Source organism: Trachymyrmex cornetzi, unplaced genomic scaffold (genome assembly GCF_001594075.2).
Source record: "Trachymyrmex cornetzi isolate Tcor2-1 unplaced genomic scaffold, Tcor1.1 scaffold607, whole genome shotgun sequence".
Taxonomy (NCBI): Eukaryota; Metazoa; Arthropoda; class Insecta; order Hymenoptera; family Formicidae; genus Trachymyrmex; species Trachymyrmex cornetzi.
Window position 1 is genome coordinate 127,164 of NW_017299923.1, and position 18,263 is coordinate 145,426.

The 18,263-nt window shown below is 33.4% G+C and overlaps 1 protein-coding gene across 1 annotated transcript in view; it reads left to right on the top strand.

Annotated features, from left to right (window-relative positions):
* Positions 1 to 4,613, top strand: part of LOC108766554 (uncharacterized) — a 40,785-nt gene extending 36,172 nt beyond the window's left edge. The window contains exons 3-4 of the mRNA XM_018515913.1: positions 2,410 to 2,554; positions 3,303 to 4,613. Of these exons, the coding sequence (XP_018371415.1) occupies positions 2,410 to 2,554; positions 3,303 to 3,580 (423 nt within the window). The 3' untranslated portion in view covers positions 3,581 to 4,613. The remainder of the gene's footprint in view (positions 1 to 2,409; positions 2,555 to 3,302) is intronic.
* Positions 4,614 to 18,263: the final 13,650 nt, after the last annotated feature.

An 18,263-nucleotide genomic window follows, 5' to 3' on the forward strand; every position in this document is an offset into this window, starting at 1 on the left:
AGGGGGGAGTCCCATGAAGCGTATTTGCCGCGTATCGCGTAACCGCGTAACCAATCAATAATCAGTAAAACGCGAAATCACAATAGCGGATCGCTTCTGATTGGTTACGCGATACGCGTTACGCGGAAAATCTGTGCCATGGGACGGCACCCTTACTCTTACTTCTTACTCCGTGTATTGTAGACGGGCCTTGGGAGAGAAGGGGAGTAAGGTAGAAAAGTGAGAGAGAGGCAGAATAAGAAGAGCAGTAAGAGGAGTGAGGTTAGGTGGATTCGTGGCACGAAAGGGAGGGTGAGGGGGAAGATGGGGGATAAGCGTGGTGACGCATGGCGTGCATTCGTTTATGCAGCGGTTAGCGCAGAAGTATTACTTTATCCTTGTTGTTCACCGACTGTTAAACAAAGATTAAATGATACTCACTGCGCTAACCGCTGCATAAACGAATACACGCATGGTGATGCGATAGAGGAATCGAACGGGAAGTGGGAAGAGGTATATTCATCGACATCTAGAATGGACCGCTGATGGTAATGGTGGGGGTAGAAAGACGATTAGAGAGAGTGAGAGGCAGGAATAATAAGAGCGTTCTTTCTCTGTTTACTGAAGCCTGATTGGTTGTTGTTAATCCAACAGTAGTTAGAAACAACAGTAAACAGAGAAAGAACGATCTTATTATTCCTGCCTCTCACCCTAATCGTCTTTCTACCCCCACCATTGCCATCAGCGGTCCATTCTAGATGTCGATGGGTATATTATATGGCGGAGCCAGGGGGATTTAAAGAGAGGATAGGAAAATAAGTATTGGGCATAGAGTAGAGAAAGAAAAGAGGGCAAAGTAGGGGAAGAAAAGGACGAGATAATGGGGGAAAGAATAAGGAAACTTCAAAAGGGAATTAAGAAAAGAGAAAGAAAAAATAGAAGCAAAAGTATAATAATAAGGAGATTAAAAGGGAGAAAAAATGAAATAGGGGAAGAAATAAAGGGATCGATAAGGGAAATAGGAGTAGTGGAAGAGATAGAAGAGTTTAAAGGTATAAGGAGAAGGGAAAGAAAATAAGATGGTAATAGTTGGGTTGAAAAACATGGAAGAAAAAGGAAGATAATGATAAAAAGAAGGAAGTTAAAAGAAAAAGGGATTAAAATTGAAGACGATCTAAGCTGGAATGAAAGGAGAATGAAATGGAACTTAGAAGAGATAGCAAGATAGGAAAAGGAAAAGGGAAAGAAAGTATGAGTAGGCTATGGAAAGATTCAGATAGAGGGAAAATGATGGTGGTGGGATGAGGAAAAACAGGAACTGAGGGAAAGGGGAGGAAATATGAGAAGAAGATGGGGGGAAGAGCAGGAGGGGAGAAGGACAGAGATAAGGTAAATGAGGAGGGTGAGGGAGGAGAGAGGGAGACAAAGGAGAAAATGAGTAGAGGGAGAAAAAAGAAAGAGGAAGGGATTAAAGGTTGGGAAGAAAGGAGAAATAGAAAAAAAGAAAAACAGAAGAGAGAAAAAGATGTGGAGAATTGCGTTTTAGAATGTAGCAGGGGTTAAAAATAAAGATAAGGAATTTTGGGAGGGAATTAAAAATGGGAGATAATAATAACGGAATCATGATTAGATGAAAGAGGTTAGATGGAAGAAAATAAAAGCGAGTCTTTCAAAAGAATTAAAATGGGATAGTCAGAGCGCGAAAAGAAAAAATAAGAAAGGTAAGGCATGTGGAGGAATACTAAGGGGGATAAGAAAGAGAATAGAAATTGAAGAAGAAGACGAGGATAAGATACAGGAGGGGGTAATGGAATGTAGAGTAAGGATAAATAAGGAAAGACGGAGGATTATTGGATTATATGTAAATGGAGATATGGATGAAAAATCAGAAGGGTTGAGAGACTGGATGGAGGAAAGGGAGGAGGGTATAAGAACATTAATTGGAAGAAGATTTAAAAAAGTAGGAAGGTAGGAATAAGAAGGCGGAGGTGATGGCAACTGCGAGGCGATGTGTGCAAGCGTTGGTATAAGTTGAAATTGTATGCGAAGGAAACGGAATTAAACTACTGTAATATCAGAAATTAAATTAAATTGATAAGCAATTTTTAATAATTCGATGCTCAATCAGACATATTAGAAAGATGTTAATGTGCTGAAAAATTGTAATTAAATTTATTGCGAAAAATATTACCTCGGCCGGGAGTTGAACCCGAATCTTTTGTATTACGTACAAGCGTCCTAAGCCTTTAGACTACCGAGGCAAATTATTATAATTGTATTAAACAAAAACTCAAAGAATGTGTTTTTATTTTATATTTAAGAATATTTGGAAACTTATGAACAATATAATAGCGTATATATAATATGTATAAGCAGAAACGGCAACGAAAATAAGCATATTTATCGCCTGATGAAGATCGTTGCCTACAGATATCCGGGCTGCACGCTGTGGTGGTGTGCCTGTTGTTGGGTGCGGTGGTGCTCGTGGTCGGTCTCGTCCAACTCGTCCCGGGTGCAACGACCACCAACCACAGATTGGCGTTACTGGTAGCAGGCGCTGCCCTACTTATACTTGGTAAGTCTTTTTTTAGATATGAAAAACCCTTCTTTTGCATCACGTTAGCTTTTATCTTGATGTTGTACATCATAAGACACGCTCTTGCAGAACAAGCGAAAAATCTTTAATTACAATATAAGCGCGTTCCATATCGTGGGTTGATGAAGAAATTAAATACTGCGTTCTCCTCAATGATTTTGTAGAGTTATGAAAATATTTCCAGCTCTTGTTTCATGCATCAATTTACCAACAATAGTCGAGAAATGAAGCAATTGTTTTTACGAATTTACTATATGTGCGTATGATTGCAATAATAAATTAATTTACATTAAATCGATTTAGATTAAGCAGAATACGTTTATTTAGAGAAAGAACGGGAAATATATGGAGTTTTTCAGTAAATTCGGATTTTCCGGCCAATCCTGAATTAATTTTCTCTTTAAAACTATTCGCTAGATGACTGTTAAAACTGGTTCTATAAGAGATGGTCGCAATCCATGAGCTGTAAGAAATTAAGTAATCGTGATCTATTTTTTTTATATTCAACTATGATTGATTAATTTCTTTCTTACGACTTGCGACTCTATTGTAGAATAGGCATAATAGCCGATTGCAGAGCGTCAAATAAAGGATTATAAGTGCGCTCAATCGATCGGCGCGGCGCGTTGGTGACACGCGCGTGCTCGTCACCATTTGAATGATCATCTGCAATTGATGAGACTTCAATGTAAAAATACGCCTATAATTATTATTTTTATTATTTCAGGCTTTATCTTGGCAGGTGTGAGATGTTACGTATTACACTGCGTGCCACTTCCGGTCGAGTCACCGATCGCGACGCCGATTCCGCCAACAGGCGAACAGGTGCCCGTTGTACCTAAGGGCACCTTGGACCTCCTAGTAGGCCATCAAAACCAGCCGGAGACGGACGCTCTGATGCAGCATCGGGAACATCACCACCACCATCAGCACCACAGCTATCATCATCATAACAATCACAAGAAGAAACGCAGTTCTCAGGGTTCACATTCCGAAGAGGCCTAAAATACAAACGAACGGGCGAAGCAGAAAAGGCAGAATGGAATGGAGAGGAGAAAAATGATCGAGTTACGGGATCTTGTTCGACGATTTGTGCGAAACGGGATATTGTTCGAATCCAGCGAAGAGAATCAATATCGAGCGAAAAGCAAAGGGGAATGAGGGAGAAAAAAAGCCGAGGCTAGGTGAATTTCTTCGGAAGGGAGAACAATGCCATTCTTTCGTAACATCTTGAAATATATGCGAAATTTCCTAAAACGTGGCGCATCCTCCGCGATCAATGATGAAAGATGAAACTATACCGAAACCCAACCGAAGGAAGATAATCGACCTGACGTTGAGATAGGAGATAGTATTGAAGTGAGCAGTAAATTATTAATAGCACGGACGAACAATCTTGTTGTTGTTTGGCTCTCGAAAAGGAAGCGCCGACGTCTGGGATATTCTGTGTATATTCTGTACATATGCTAATGTGTATATAGATATGAGAGTACAGAGTGATTTTTTAAAAAAAGAGAGACTCGTGGAATATGTTTCTTCTTGTAAGGAAAACAGAAATAATTTATTTATAAGAGATTTTATTTATCAGAGGTATAGAACAAAAGATTTATACTACTGAAACGAGATTTTGTCTTTTGACATTTTTTTGTAACAATAAAGGAAACTACTAATCAGGTTTTGACGAAATATCGGCGAAATCTTAGTTACGTACATCAGTATCTATATACATATAATATACAACAATATAAACTAATTTACGTTGCAAATGTATATGCCAAGGCAAGTGCACTTTTCTACCTGATGTACCGAGGATTCGATATATCTAATGACATTCTTTTATCACAAGACTTCTAATAGAGAGATTTTGTAGAAAAGACGTTTAATCTACCGATTAGTACAGAGTAGTCTGTTATTGGTCATGTAACTGGGAAGGAATGACGATTTTTACACAGTTAAAAGCAAAAGAAAAGCTGGAACAAAATTTTGAGAGGTTCTTGATAATTTCGACAATACTGATGTTTTTTATTATTATTTCTAAGTCTGGACAATATTCAATATAAATTATTTAATGCTATCATAGTATAAATAAAATACTTTAACAGTCTGTTTAAACAAATTAATAAAAATAATAAAAAATAGAGAGAAGAATTTCATTTTGTTAAGTAGAATATATTTATATATTTACGCTTACGTAGTCGCTACGTTTAATTGGAAATTAACTTATGAATAGTCCTGGTGGAAAAAAAATGTTCATAAAAGCTCATAACATTTTTAAGGAATTTTATATTTTTAATTTATGAACATTTATGAAAAAATATTTCAAATTTCTTTAAATTTTATAAGTTTTCTTCACAATTAAGTTATAGAATGAAACATATATTTTCAAGGTTTTAGAATAATCTGAAATTTGTATAGAAATTATAAAAAAATTTTATAAAAAGTACTAAGAAAAATTTTCTGAGACATTAATAAATTAACTCGAAGACGCTGATTGATTTTCTAATCTTTCAGTTATATTTTCTCCAGAATACGGAAATTTCATATACGATTTTATTTTCTGTTATTTATCTGTCTATTTTATGTAGAACTACCTCCTTCCAGGTCGTATCGCTGATGACGTACCACTCTATACAAATTATGTTTGGAGCCACGATAGCGTCTCGGCGCTAAGATAAGCGCAGCATCATGGCGCGAGACACTGCCGTACTCCTTTTTTATTTTACTCGGAATACACATACGGGAAATCAATGTATGGGAGAAAGAATGTATCTATGCGAATGGTCTTGTACTCGCGTCGCTTTATCTTCGATATTCCGACGGATAATCTCATAGAGATAACACATTTATATAAAATTTGGTTTAGAGGGAGGCTAATCATGAGAACGAGACGACTGATGTAGGAAATGATGTAGAGGATCGTGATTATATAGAAAAAGAAACACATCGATGTCGTTACTTTAATAACTTAGCGATAACGTTTTTCCAGCACCCTTCGCGCACCAATTAGCAACCTTGATGTTATTTCTTCCAGAAAAGTTTTATAGCGTATTCGATTTACTAATTCGATCCGATTCCGAATCAACTGTCTGTTCTTTTTAACTGCATTTCTTGCATAATTTAGCTCTTCTTTTACAGCTAAACAGAACAGACCATTGATTAGGAGTTGAGTCGAGTCAATTAATCGAATACGTTATTAGCGAATCGGGAACGGATGGTCGAACTGTTATCTAACAATCTTCGAATGCGTCACGAAGAATGCGCGACACAGGAAAACGCGTCTTTTACATAAATACAAAGTATATGTATATTATCTTTTTACACTCGATATATATTTATAACTAAACGAAACATGAACAAAAGTCTGTGTCTGCGCGCGGAGACAGCTTGATTTCATCGTCGAATTGATCAGATTGTTTGTGTTCGTTCAGCATTCGGTACATTCGGACGAATAAATCCATGCTGATATCGAGCTCGCTCTTTCTTAACAAAAATTAAAGATCAAAGTATAATAAGTTGAATGTAAAGGAGTGAGTGACAGAAGTGTAAAACAAAACTTTTAGGAAGCGTAAATTGGAACAGTAAACATAAAAAAGGCGTTTACCTCTTAACATTTTGTCTGCTATGTCATCTATAGGGGAAAGTGGACGTGAAAGAGATGTTTTTTTTTTTTTCAAAATATGAAAAGAATATTTAATTTGGTGTTAAACAAATATATAATCGCTTTCTTGCTTAAATGTACTCATTTATCTATAACATCCAATTTAACAGAAAAATAATATTTAGTCATTAACAGAGATTTAATCACCATTTTTCATAAATAAGAAATTCAGCTCTTTCAAAATAATGTGGTTTCGAAAAAGCTAAGTACTAAATTATATAAGCTTTAATACAAATAAAATCAAAATATCATCTTTTAACCAATATTATTTTTTTTAGAAAATTAATAAATGTACAAAAAATAGTAATTTTACAAAAATAATATTTCAAATTAAAAATATTTATTGCAAAAGAAATGAAAATTCTTTTATTGCCACATGAAGCATGAGCCCAGTCAGAGTACAATTTGTACTGATACCAATCTTCATTACAGAATAATCTATTAAACATGATAGACGATTGAAAAGAGTGAAATATGGAAGTTGAGTCGGTAAAATACTTCAGTATAACTTAATATAGCAGCAACATAATCAGAATGCTGTTTTATAAAACAGAAATACATCAAAATCTATTTACCTACAATAAATATGCACATGGATGCTCCTCGAAGGAGACTACATTTGAAGATAATTTTGTGCAGAAGTGTGCTGACAGGATCATAGATTGACACCACGCAACGATATATCGACACCAAGCGAATGAAAATGAACTGATCATCATACGATATATTTCCAAAAAGTACTAACGTATTAAAATTGCCGGAATACTAAAAAAATAGAAAGTCAATTTTTGTACTGAAAAGAACATTTCTGGGTATGCAATGAAGGAGCCAGGCAAAGCAATAATATAACTGGCCTTTTCATAGCTCTCAATACCGGCTCTTTCATAACATTATGTGTAAAAAATCTAATCACAGAATATCTGATAAACCAAAATAAACAAAGAATTTACAATTACATTCTTAATTACATTAATGTATATATTATATAGTATTTGATAAAAAAATACTTTCTCTAAAAGCTAATCGCAAATAACTGAAAAAGATTTGGAAATTTAACTCAAGAAAAATCTTTCATCTTTCATTACAGCAACGTCGTTTTGATGATGACTGTCAAATGTTTATGGACGACGTAGTTTTAGTACTGTTATCATATGAAAATATTTTTAAATTTTTGGCGATATTCAATTAGTTGAAATACAAAATGACTCTTTCAAAACATGTTTCTTTCATGCCCACTCTTCTCTATTTATGTGACGTATAAAATTTGTAAAATTCCTATCACTCTTTTGTAGGTGAGGTGTTATTTACTCCATTAAAAACAATTTTACTAAATATTTAAGACATTAAAGAAATAATGTAAAAAAAGGACTATGCCCAGTTTGGGCCCCGACTGAACATATGACTGTCATCACGTGCACACAATATTCAACCGTACGACAGCTATTTTTGCAAGAGCGGTAATATTCTAGAATGTACCAAATACATTTCAGACATTACTTTAATGTCTTTGATACAATCCGTTATCGCCGTCACCGCGAGGAGATGCCCTGGACGCAGAGAAATCGGATAAGACTAGTGATACATGGTCATAATAACGAACTTTGCATAGTTCTAGCACTCAGGAAATCTCTCCTATAAGGTTGGGCTTATGGAATTTTTTATTCTCTTTCGATGTCTTAAAATTTTAGACATGTCTTGAAGTTGTTCATTCAGGGATTTGCCCAAATTTTTCTATAAAACTGGACATAATCCTTATATTAAGGCATTAAAAAAAATAAAACATTAGTATAATTGTATACCATGTTTATTAAATTCAATTTGATAATCCAAAATCAGCTTGATAATCAAAGTGTTAAGATATTTCTTTTATATATTTCACTGTTCTAATTTACCCTTTCTAAGAATTATGATTCTGCCTCCTCCCTCTTCCCCGCCTTTCCTCTTCGTACACTAATTTATGCCATCAATTTTTATTTTCAACAAGGTTCTTCCTGAAACATACACGGAAAGAACGATTTTGCTGAAATGTCTAAAAATATTTAAGACATTAAAGAAATAATGTAAAAAAAGAACTATGCCCAGTTTGGGCCTGGCTGAACATGTGACTGTCATCACGTGCACACAATACTCAACCGTAGCTAGATACTGACCTAAAAGAAATTTTATTGGGCTATCAAAATAATTATACATAGAACACTTAGAAAATCAAAACTTTTTGTAGCATTGTTCATTATGCTTGAGCGTCCTACATAATTAGTTTGATTCAAACAAATTAAGATATCGCAAAGTAAAATTAATAATCAATATCACTTTTTACACTCTTAACTTACAATAAACAATTAAATACAGAAACAACCCGGGTTACAAAATTAAAACGAGCTATATTAGGTGTATAATATGTGGTAATATTTATTTTATTTAAATATATAAGTTTTACAGAACGTTTCGACTTCACTTAACCCTCATTAGCCGTAAATATAAATTATAACCATACAATGAAATAAGATTAACATATAATAAAAGTTAATAAAAGTTAACGCTCGAATATGTCATATCATGAGGATCATCTCATCTTCAGGGCCTTCCTCTCGTACATATGTCTGTGGTGCGCACGCGGATTATACACAGATATATAGGATTATGAAGAATAGAAACCAGGAGACCAAACTTATATGCCGTCAGATTATGTGCCCAAAGTGGTCATTTGAATTAGTTCGATCGAGATGTCGCTTTCGTTCCACGACACCGTTCTCGCAGTTTGCATGGTAGGTCGTATCAGTTTTACATGAAGAAGGCTCACTCTATTCTTCATGCAGTTTAAATGACAATTTACGTCTTCCTGTTACTATTAAAGCGTGATATCAAAGAATAACGTCTTTATTCTTTGATTATTGTGTGTGATTGTGTGTGCATAAGCGTATATGAAAGGAATTTTGCGATTCAAACACTGCCTACCGAGCTCCACCAATACTAATTTAGAAACCTGATTTTGGTCACATTTTCTGAAAGCATAGTTCAGTCTCCTGGTCTTTATTCTTCATGTATGGGATTTATAATTTAATGCTGGTTCCGAACAGCAGTTTAAGGTTTTCTTAGCAATAGATACTCTTGGTGCTTTAACAGACCATCGAAGAGGAGCTACGAGCGCGTGAAAATTTCTTGAATCTGCTGGGGATTAAACCCGGATTTGCAGGGGATCGTCCCCTCCCAAGCAGAACAACAAGTCATTACAAAATTATGTCATTCCAAAATGATCATTAAAAGTCATTTTTCAATCATTTCCGATTAATTTTAATGTCATTTTGACGTTATTGTGACTTATTGTTTTGCTTAGACTAGCAGAACTGATAAACTCGTTCGCTGTCCATGATGCTACGCTCGTGCTCAATTATTTTGATAGTTTAATAAAATTATTTTCATGTCAGTATCTAGCTAAATTTTTAGATACTTCAGCAAAATCGTTCTTTGCGTATATACGATTATTCATCACGCTTATTTGATATGTGCACACCGTGATTAGGAACTTTGATATATTATTATTATAAACGTACGTTTCTCACGAAAATAATTCTCGGCGCGTGGATACAAGTTCGTCTATTGGGGTCCACTTAAAGTTATCGCATTGAAATTTAAAACACTATATTAACAATTATGAGAATGTCTTACGAACTATCATACAATATTACGTCGACGTTTACGTGCAGCGAGATATCGCGGGATCTTGCCATCGCATTTTGCACTTCTTATGTTCTCTTATTCACTTAGCAGCCATTAGTCAGTAATATAGGGAGAAGTACAGGAGAATATCACAAAAAACACATAAACGAACACACACACACACGCGCGCGCGCGTGCGACATGCATTGTAAATTTAGTATTAGCAGTCGATCTGTTGCAATTAGTGTGCCCGATGAAAACAAAAATTTGTAATTGAGCTATAAATTGTATTTATTCAAAATTTTTACGTTAAAGAAATGTAATCATAAATTAATTCAAAACTTTAGGTTTTCAAAAATATCACAGGCCGACAAAATTTAGGGGGGTCTTGTGCTTTGAACTTTGAAAGATGTTTCCGTAGGATTTTGATACGCTGAAAACGATTACATTTTTTTCCGTTACCCTCTATTTTTTAAATAATCGCGAAAAGTTTTTTTCAGAAGTAAATTTGTTATTAATTTTTTTCCAGTTAAGCAAAAAATGATATCGAGATCCGTTTTGCGGCATTTAACTTAGAAATATTTCAACAATACCAAAAATATTTTTTCGATGCTTGTAAAAATGTTTTATGCAAACCGCAAACAAAATACTTTGGAAAAATCATCAAAAACCGGAAAAAATTGACAAATTTTGAAATATAAAACCAAACAATTCGAAAGAAAAAAAATCGTAAAAATATTTGACAATTTATACTTGCTGTATGTTTCTCAATTTAAATCCTTTTTTGAAAAACTAATTTCCGACCATTTGTTTAGAAGTTATTGAATTTAAAGCGCAAAGCAGAGCCCTCGCGTCACCTACGGCGTGACATCCTCTCGAGTCTGACACATAACCACCGAATACAGAAGCGTAGTGTGTAGTCTTTTTTGGTCACTTGATTTCAAATCTGAAGTAAAAAATGTGCAATTCAAAATGGCGGATCCAATATAGAGAACAAGAATTTTTTTAAATCCATACGATTTATATGAAAATCGATATTTGATGATTTTGTAAGTCTCTGATTACTACTGTAATCACAATTGTTGAATAAAAAATAGCAGATCCAATGGCGAGAGAGAGAGAGAGAGAGAGAGAGATCAATAGTAAATTTTTAAAAACTTACTATTGATTTAAAAAATTCTTGTCTTCCATATTGGATCCGCAATTTTAAATTGCATATTCTTTACTTTATTTTTGAAATCAGTAACCAAAAAAGACTACACACATGCTCCTATATTCGGTAGTTATGTATCAGATTCGAAAGGATATTGCGCACCGTAGGTGACGCGCGGGCTGCTTTGTGCTTTAAATTCAATAACTTCTGAACAAATGGTCGGAAATTAGTTTTTCGAAAAATGATTTAAATTAGAAACATACAGCTATAAGTATAAATGGTCAGATATTTTTTACGATTTTTTTCTGTCAAATTATTTGGTTTTATATTTCAAAATTTGTCAATTTTTTCCAGTTTTTTTACAATTTTTCCAAAGTTTTTTGTTTGCGGTTTTCATAAAACATTTTTATAAGCATTGAAAAAATATTTTTCGTATTGTTAGAACATTTCTGCGTTAAATGCCGCAAAACAGACCTCGATATCATTTTTTGTTTAGCCGGAAAAAATTAATTTAAAAAATTTACTTAAAAAAACTGTTTTCGAGATTATTTAAAAAATGGAGAATGACGGAAAAAACGGACGACGTAGTCATTTTCAGCGCATCCAAATTCTACGGGAACATCTTTCAAAGTTCAAAACACAAACCCCTCCCCCTCTAAATTTTGTCTTGTATATTTATTCACAAAAATACTGTTATTATTTAATAAGTATTCATTTTCATTCATATTCATTTAAGTATTCAAACAAAATATAAATTGAAAAAGAAAATTCCAATAAGCAATCATTACTTATTTAACTATAACCGGCACTTTGATGATTTTGAGTAAAAAGAATGAGCCTCAGTAGTCTAATGTCTTAGGACGCTCATACGGAATACAAGAGATCCGGGTTCGACTCTCGGTTGAGGTAATATTTTTCAATTGTTAATTGTTTGATTTGTATGTCAATAATAATTTTAATTATGTGCTTATCGCACGTAATTATTGTCTAATTTCGCTCTTTTAGTACATTTTTCTAATGATTTTATCAATGTAATTGAAAAACAATCCGATACACAAAGGGTTAAACATTCATTTTAATTTCATCACTCTAATTTATAATTTAACGAAATTGTGTTTAAAGTATGTGAAAGACGAAGAGATAGTGTAGTATGTGGAAAAGAGAAACAAGAAACGTGTTTTTATAAACGTGTGAATGCGTCCAATCAGTATGTGCCCCGCGCGTAAAGCGCTCGCGTCTAACCTGAGCGCCGCTCCTGCTCTTTTCTCTACGCGACCCATGATACGCTAACTATTTCTTCTTGTAATTTGAAAACTAAGCTTCAGACAAAATTGTCACAAAGGAAAAATCATCTTAGAATTAAGTCAGGAATATGACACTTTAAGGACAAACGTTTTTTCTGAATCACTCTGTATATGCATGTAGATACATAGCATAGTGGAAATATATAAGGTGAAACAATATGCATAATGACGGTAGCAATACTGGAAATAGCCAATCAAATATGTCCGAATATGCACTTTCCTACTGCACATCCATCAGATTGGGTGGCACCCAGTTGGACACGACTCAATTGGACACGAGCCACTCACAGCGCTTGAGACTACAAAGCTCCCAAATCACATTGAATTATTTAAGCATTAAAGATCTAGCTTTGACCGTTGTAGGCTTGAATATTTTTACTTATTGTTTAAAAAGAACGAATTCTATTTATTTTTGTCGTAATATTTAGATTTAATGAGGAAAACTGAGAAATTGAAAAAAATATTTAGAAAGCAATACATTTTTTACTTATAAGTACAATCTATTTGATATGACATATAATTTTACATAAGTCTTTATTTGAAATAACATATGTATAACATATAATTTTGTATAATGAGTTTTTATTTGAGATGACATATCATTTTTATCCTCAATTTTTTTAACTGTATATCATGTTGCGTCACTAGTCTGCCATCTTGCACTAGTGGAGGATTCCTTTGCCGGTTTCATAGTTTTTACAGATTTCTCTTTTCTTTTGCGGGCTTGCAAGCTATGTGCAGATAATACAGAGTAGATGTAAATGTGTGAAAACAAAAATATTTATAATCTCAAAAAATATTCGTTTAAGTGGAATGGCAAAGTATTCATTTGTTTCTTAACGAATAAAAAAGAAGTGTATTTGAATGGATATTCTCATTCATTTTTTATTAATTTATTCGAATATTGGGTGTATTTTTGGGAGTATTCATCGGGCACACTATTTGCAATAACGCGTTGTAACTTCAGTTGACTATCTCTTGCTGAATCTTAGAAGTTCTTTTTCAGATATCTCCAGAGGTTGTTTCTTAAATATCTCTAGCTGAATGTTTCTTCTTAGATATCCGTATGTTATAGCTGTAATATAGCCAAGAATAGAGAATTTGATTAGCCATCGTTACGTAGAGCAGTAACTGACGTTGATGCAATCAGTTCTATAGGAATAAATCCGCAACGGATGTAAATATATATAGTGAAACAAGCGAATAAAGTATAAACCGCGAAAGCTTATAGTAATCATTTAATGTAACTTGCGTAAGCTATTTAACATTAGCTTTCGCGACCTGATCTCCAACACGTTTCATTCACCGTAAAATAATAAGATAAATTATGTGGTTTATTAAAAATTTTAAAAATTTTCATAATTTTTCCAAACATCAGAATTTTATTTCATCGAGACGGAAGAAATAATATGTAAAATAAAAATTTCAATGTGAAGGTAAAATACACGCGTTTACGCACAGTTTATAAATAGATTGAACATATTGATTACCTGTACTCGAATTTAACTGTAAACTTTTATTAATTATTACAAGAGAAACGTTATTGCTGCGTATGATAACTCTGAAATCGAATATAAGTAGTCACTTATTATCGAAAGAGATTTTCGTGGAGTCGAACATAAAAATAATTAACTAGTATCAGATAAGAATATTTCCATATTCTAAATCGATAATAGTTACTGAATTCATATAATAATAATGTATAATAACTATTGAAGAATGGAAAGATGAAATCTCATTAGATTGTATATTGAAGTTTGGGCTGTATATATAAGTATAAAGGTTCAGTTATTTTATTATAAATTATGTACATACATACACACACACACACACACGCGCGCGCGCGCGCGCGCGCCCAATTTTTCCTTATGCACACTGCCTAATTTATACACGATATTCATGAGATTGCTATAATTACTTTTTGTACTCGAAAATTTGCTCGCATTATACGTGAAGAAACGTTGGTGCACTCCAAAATAAAATTTTGCGTGACACGTGACACACACGTTACTAATGCATCTATCCATTATCATTTATTTGAAGAAGCAGGATGTATAGAAAGGGAAAGATATCCTTCTCTAATTTAAGGATTGCAATTACTAAGCCATTACTTGATACACGTTCACGCTTTATTCATCGCACCATTGCGTATTAACAGTAGAATCGCCGGAATTCGATACCTTCTTAGAACTGCCAAACGCGCTAATTTGGTTCTTATGCTTTTCTCCGATTAATAAAACGTTATTTTGGTATTATTTGCATTATTTGCGGTTGTATATATATATATATATATATATATATATACACTACCGCTCAAAAGTTTAGAGTTCCTTACAATTTTTGGATAAAATCATGTTTTTTTACAGATACAATTATTTTATGGAAAAGATCGACATAAACATATGAATGTACTCTATTTGAGAGGAGATTAAATTTAAAACAATAATCTTCCCCCCTCATATAAAGTAATTATAGCACTACAGATTTCAATACTAAGCTGTGTTCTTTTTGCCTTGACTTTTTAAATAGTAATAATGTAATTTTCTTACGGACTATTCCAAAATCAACAACTAAAAATCCAAAAAACCAGAGCGAATGAGAGTCGGCGCGGTAGTTAATACGCAAGATGAAATCTTAAATCTTTATTCCAAAAAATAGTACGTTTCAGTTCACTTTGGAATCATCCTCAGCAATACAATTTCAAAATATCAATCCCTTCATGTCCAAGGAAAAAATCACCATCAGATTTACAGATTTGATGTTGTAAAATCTAATCGAAACATTAACACAATTTTATTATAAATATTTCATAACCATTCCATCCAACAAGTTACAAATTAAAATTTAAAAAATTGATGATTCACCCTAAGACATAAAAGGAATTCCTCTCAATATTGGATCAAAAAACAATAAAAATTTATTACCATTAGAAAATATCATGTTAAAACACGCATGTTAATCGCAGCTCGAAAGAAACATGATTAATACATTTTATATAATAAGTAAGACGTGTCAGGTCAATAAGGAAAATAAAAAAGAAGAAAGGACAACGTCAATATATAAATGACTTTTTCCTTGGACATAAAGGGGTTGATATTTTGAAATTGTATTGCTGAGGATGGTTCCAAAGTGAACCAAAACGTACTATTTTTTGGAATAAAGATTTAAGATTACATCTTGCGTATTAACTACTACGCTGACTCTCATTCGCCCTGGTTTTTTGGATTTTTAGTTGTTGACTTTTTAAGTCACTCTTTATCATTATACATAGACTTTCTCTCTTAACGTCTGACAAGACTGGATTTGTTTTTATATGTATATGAGTTTTAACAAAAGATGAAAGAATCAAAAAATGATCTTCAGACGAACTTCGAACAACGAAGAAACCTAAGCCAAGGTCAAATAATGAAATCTAAGATTGTTTGTTCTTCTGTGAAAAGACAATTTAATCAATTTTATTATCTAACCTTAAATACATGTTATTTTGTTGTTATTTTAAACTTAAACTCTATTCAAATAGTTTACGTTCATACGTATATGTCGATATTTTCAATAAAATAATTGTATCTGTAAAAAAACATGGTTTTATCTAAAAATTATATGGTGCTTCCAAACTTTTGAGCGGTAGTGTATATATGCAGGATATTCAAAAAAGGTGGGGACCCTGGCTTTACTCGAGAGGATGACGTGTTTGAAAGAAATGTTTCAGACAAAAGTTGTAAGGTATAAAAAGATCTAAGTATTTACAGATCTTATCAGTTGATCTTGAATGGCGTCGCCAAGGTTAAGTTAAGGTCAAATCGATTTTTTTTTTAATGGGATACTCTATTTTTTATTCCAGAATCTAATAGTTAGTGTTAAGAGCTTTTCAAAACACTCTAATAAAGTAATTTTCCGTTAAGTACTACTTTTCGTGTTATAAGGCATGAAGTTACAGTAGCCGACATTAGCATTACCAAAGGTCTTTGACGGCTAAATCTCAAGATCAAGACCATTGGACGTTGTATCTTTTATAACCATTTTTACGTAAAAATGAATTTTTATTGCAAAAATGAAAATAAGAGGAATAATCTCCAACAGCCTTGATCTTAACAAATGTTATCTGAAACATGATCCTCAACAATATCAAGAGATTTTAGCCATCGGTCGGATACCGTGCGTAATGCTAATGCCGATGGTACTGTAAACTTCAAGCCTTATAACTTAAAAAGTAATGAAAAAATTAATAAAAAATAACTTTATTATAGAGTTTCGAAAAGCACTTGACATCAACTATTAGATTATGACATCGAAAATAATGTGTCCCATTTAAAAAAATCGATTTGACCTTGATCTGACCTTGGCGACCCAAGGTCAAACTAATAAAATCTGTAAAGACCTTTTTATACCTTACAACTTTTGTCTGAAACATTTCTTTCAAAAACATTATCCTCCCGAATAAATCCAGGGTCCCGAACTTTTTTGAACACTTGTATATGTATTCGCGTGTTATATCGACCAATTATTATGAATGAGAGAGGTGAATGCGCGCAAAGGCGAAGGTGCAAAAAAGTGCATTTTTCAGAAGACGATCTTTCAGAATTTGTATAAACTTATTATACAATATTATATGTATACACTCTATCTTCCTATATATATATAATCGCATGATCGAACGGTGATTATATGAAAGTTTCATCACCACCAGTGAGCTCTATAATATACTGGAGCGAGCTTTCTCTATACTAAACTATAAAAAACTACGGCTCAACGGAGAAAAGGAAGGCAAACAATAGTTTTCCTGACTCTTTCCTACTTATGGCAGCAAAACAGAATTAGCTAATCAGCGAATCCCTGATAAAGAAAACAGTACGAACTTTGTATTAGAGTATCCTTATTTAGAAACTGAAACATTCTCACTCCTCGATGGCTCGCTCCAGTACGTTACAGAGCTCACTGATCACCACACTTTACCTGAATCTCTCGTAACAATGAGAGCATTTTGGCGCATGTGATCGATGGTCATCATTCTCGTCTTTCGCCGATTCGTTGATTCAGCAGGAAGCTGCACTCTCTCAACAGCGCTACCTTAACGAAATCATCACCGTCCTTCACGTTGAGAAACGGGATATTAACCATATGTATGTGATTCTACAATTAAACAGAAAACTGTAAGCAGAAGTCAATTCTATCGCTATTTTAACTTTCAGAGTTTAATAAAACGTTTTCACTAACACAGTAAATGGTTTCGTTATGAATCATACCGTGAAACGTGTCGTATATCTGTACAATCTCTGCGCTATTAGGCAGAAACGCAATGTCGTGACACGATATCGCGATCCTTGCCCTATGATCTACGGTCTATTGTTTACGATTTGATATCGATTAATGTTCCTCATGTAAGAATTAGAGTATCAGTCGCTTTAATATTAATTGAAAAATCTCTATGTCGCCCATGGTGGAAAGGTTACATGGTGTGCTTAGTTTGCAAGCGTCTCTCTCTAATTCTCTGCCCTCTCGCTTGTTCGGTGGTCCCAGTTCAACCTTCCTTAGTTGTTGTCTTCTTCGCACGCACATCATTTAGGTTCGATCTCTTTTTATCATGTACTACCTAGTACTACCAATGTTTGTCGCATCGCATGTTCCTATCCTAGTTCCTACTCACTTTAACGCGTTTATTGGAGTGAGTAGGAGCTATAATAGGAATTGAAACACATTTCAGAAATATATACTCAAAATATCTATACGTTTTGATAGAATTTTTCATATATATGAAAATTTTTCATATGTATGAAAATTCTGAAGTATTGTAAGATTAGTATAAAAAAATTTGAGATATTTTCTAAACAGTTACAAAATGATAGAGAAATTCTAAAAATTAAAAATCTTTTTCTATGTGAATTATAAAATATTGTAAGATTCGTATAATTTTCTATA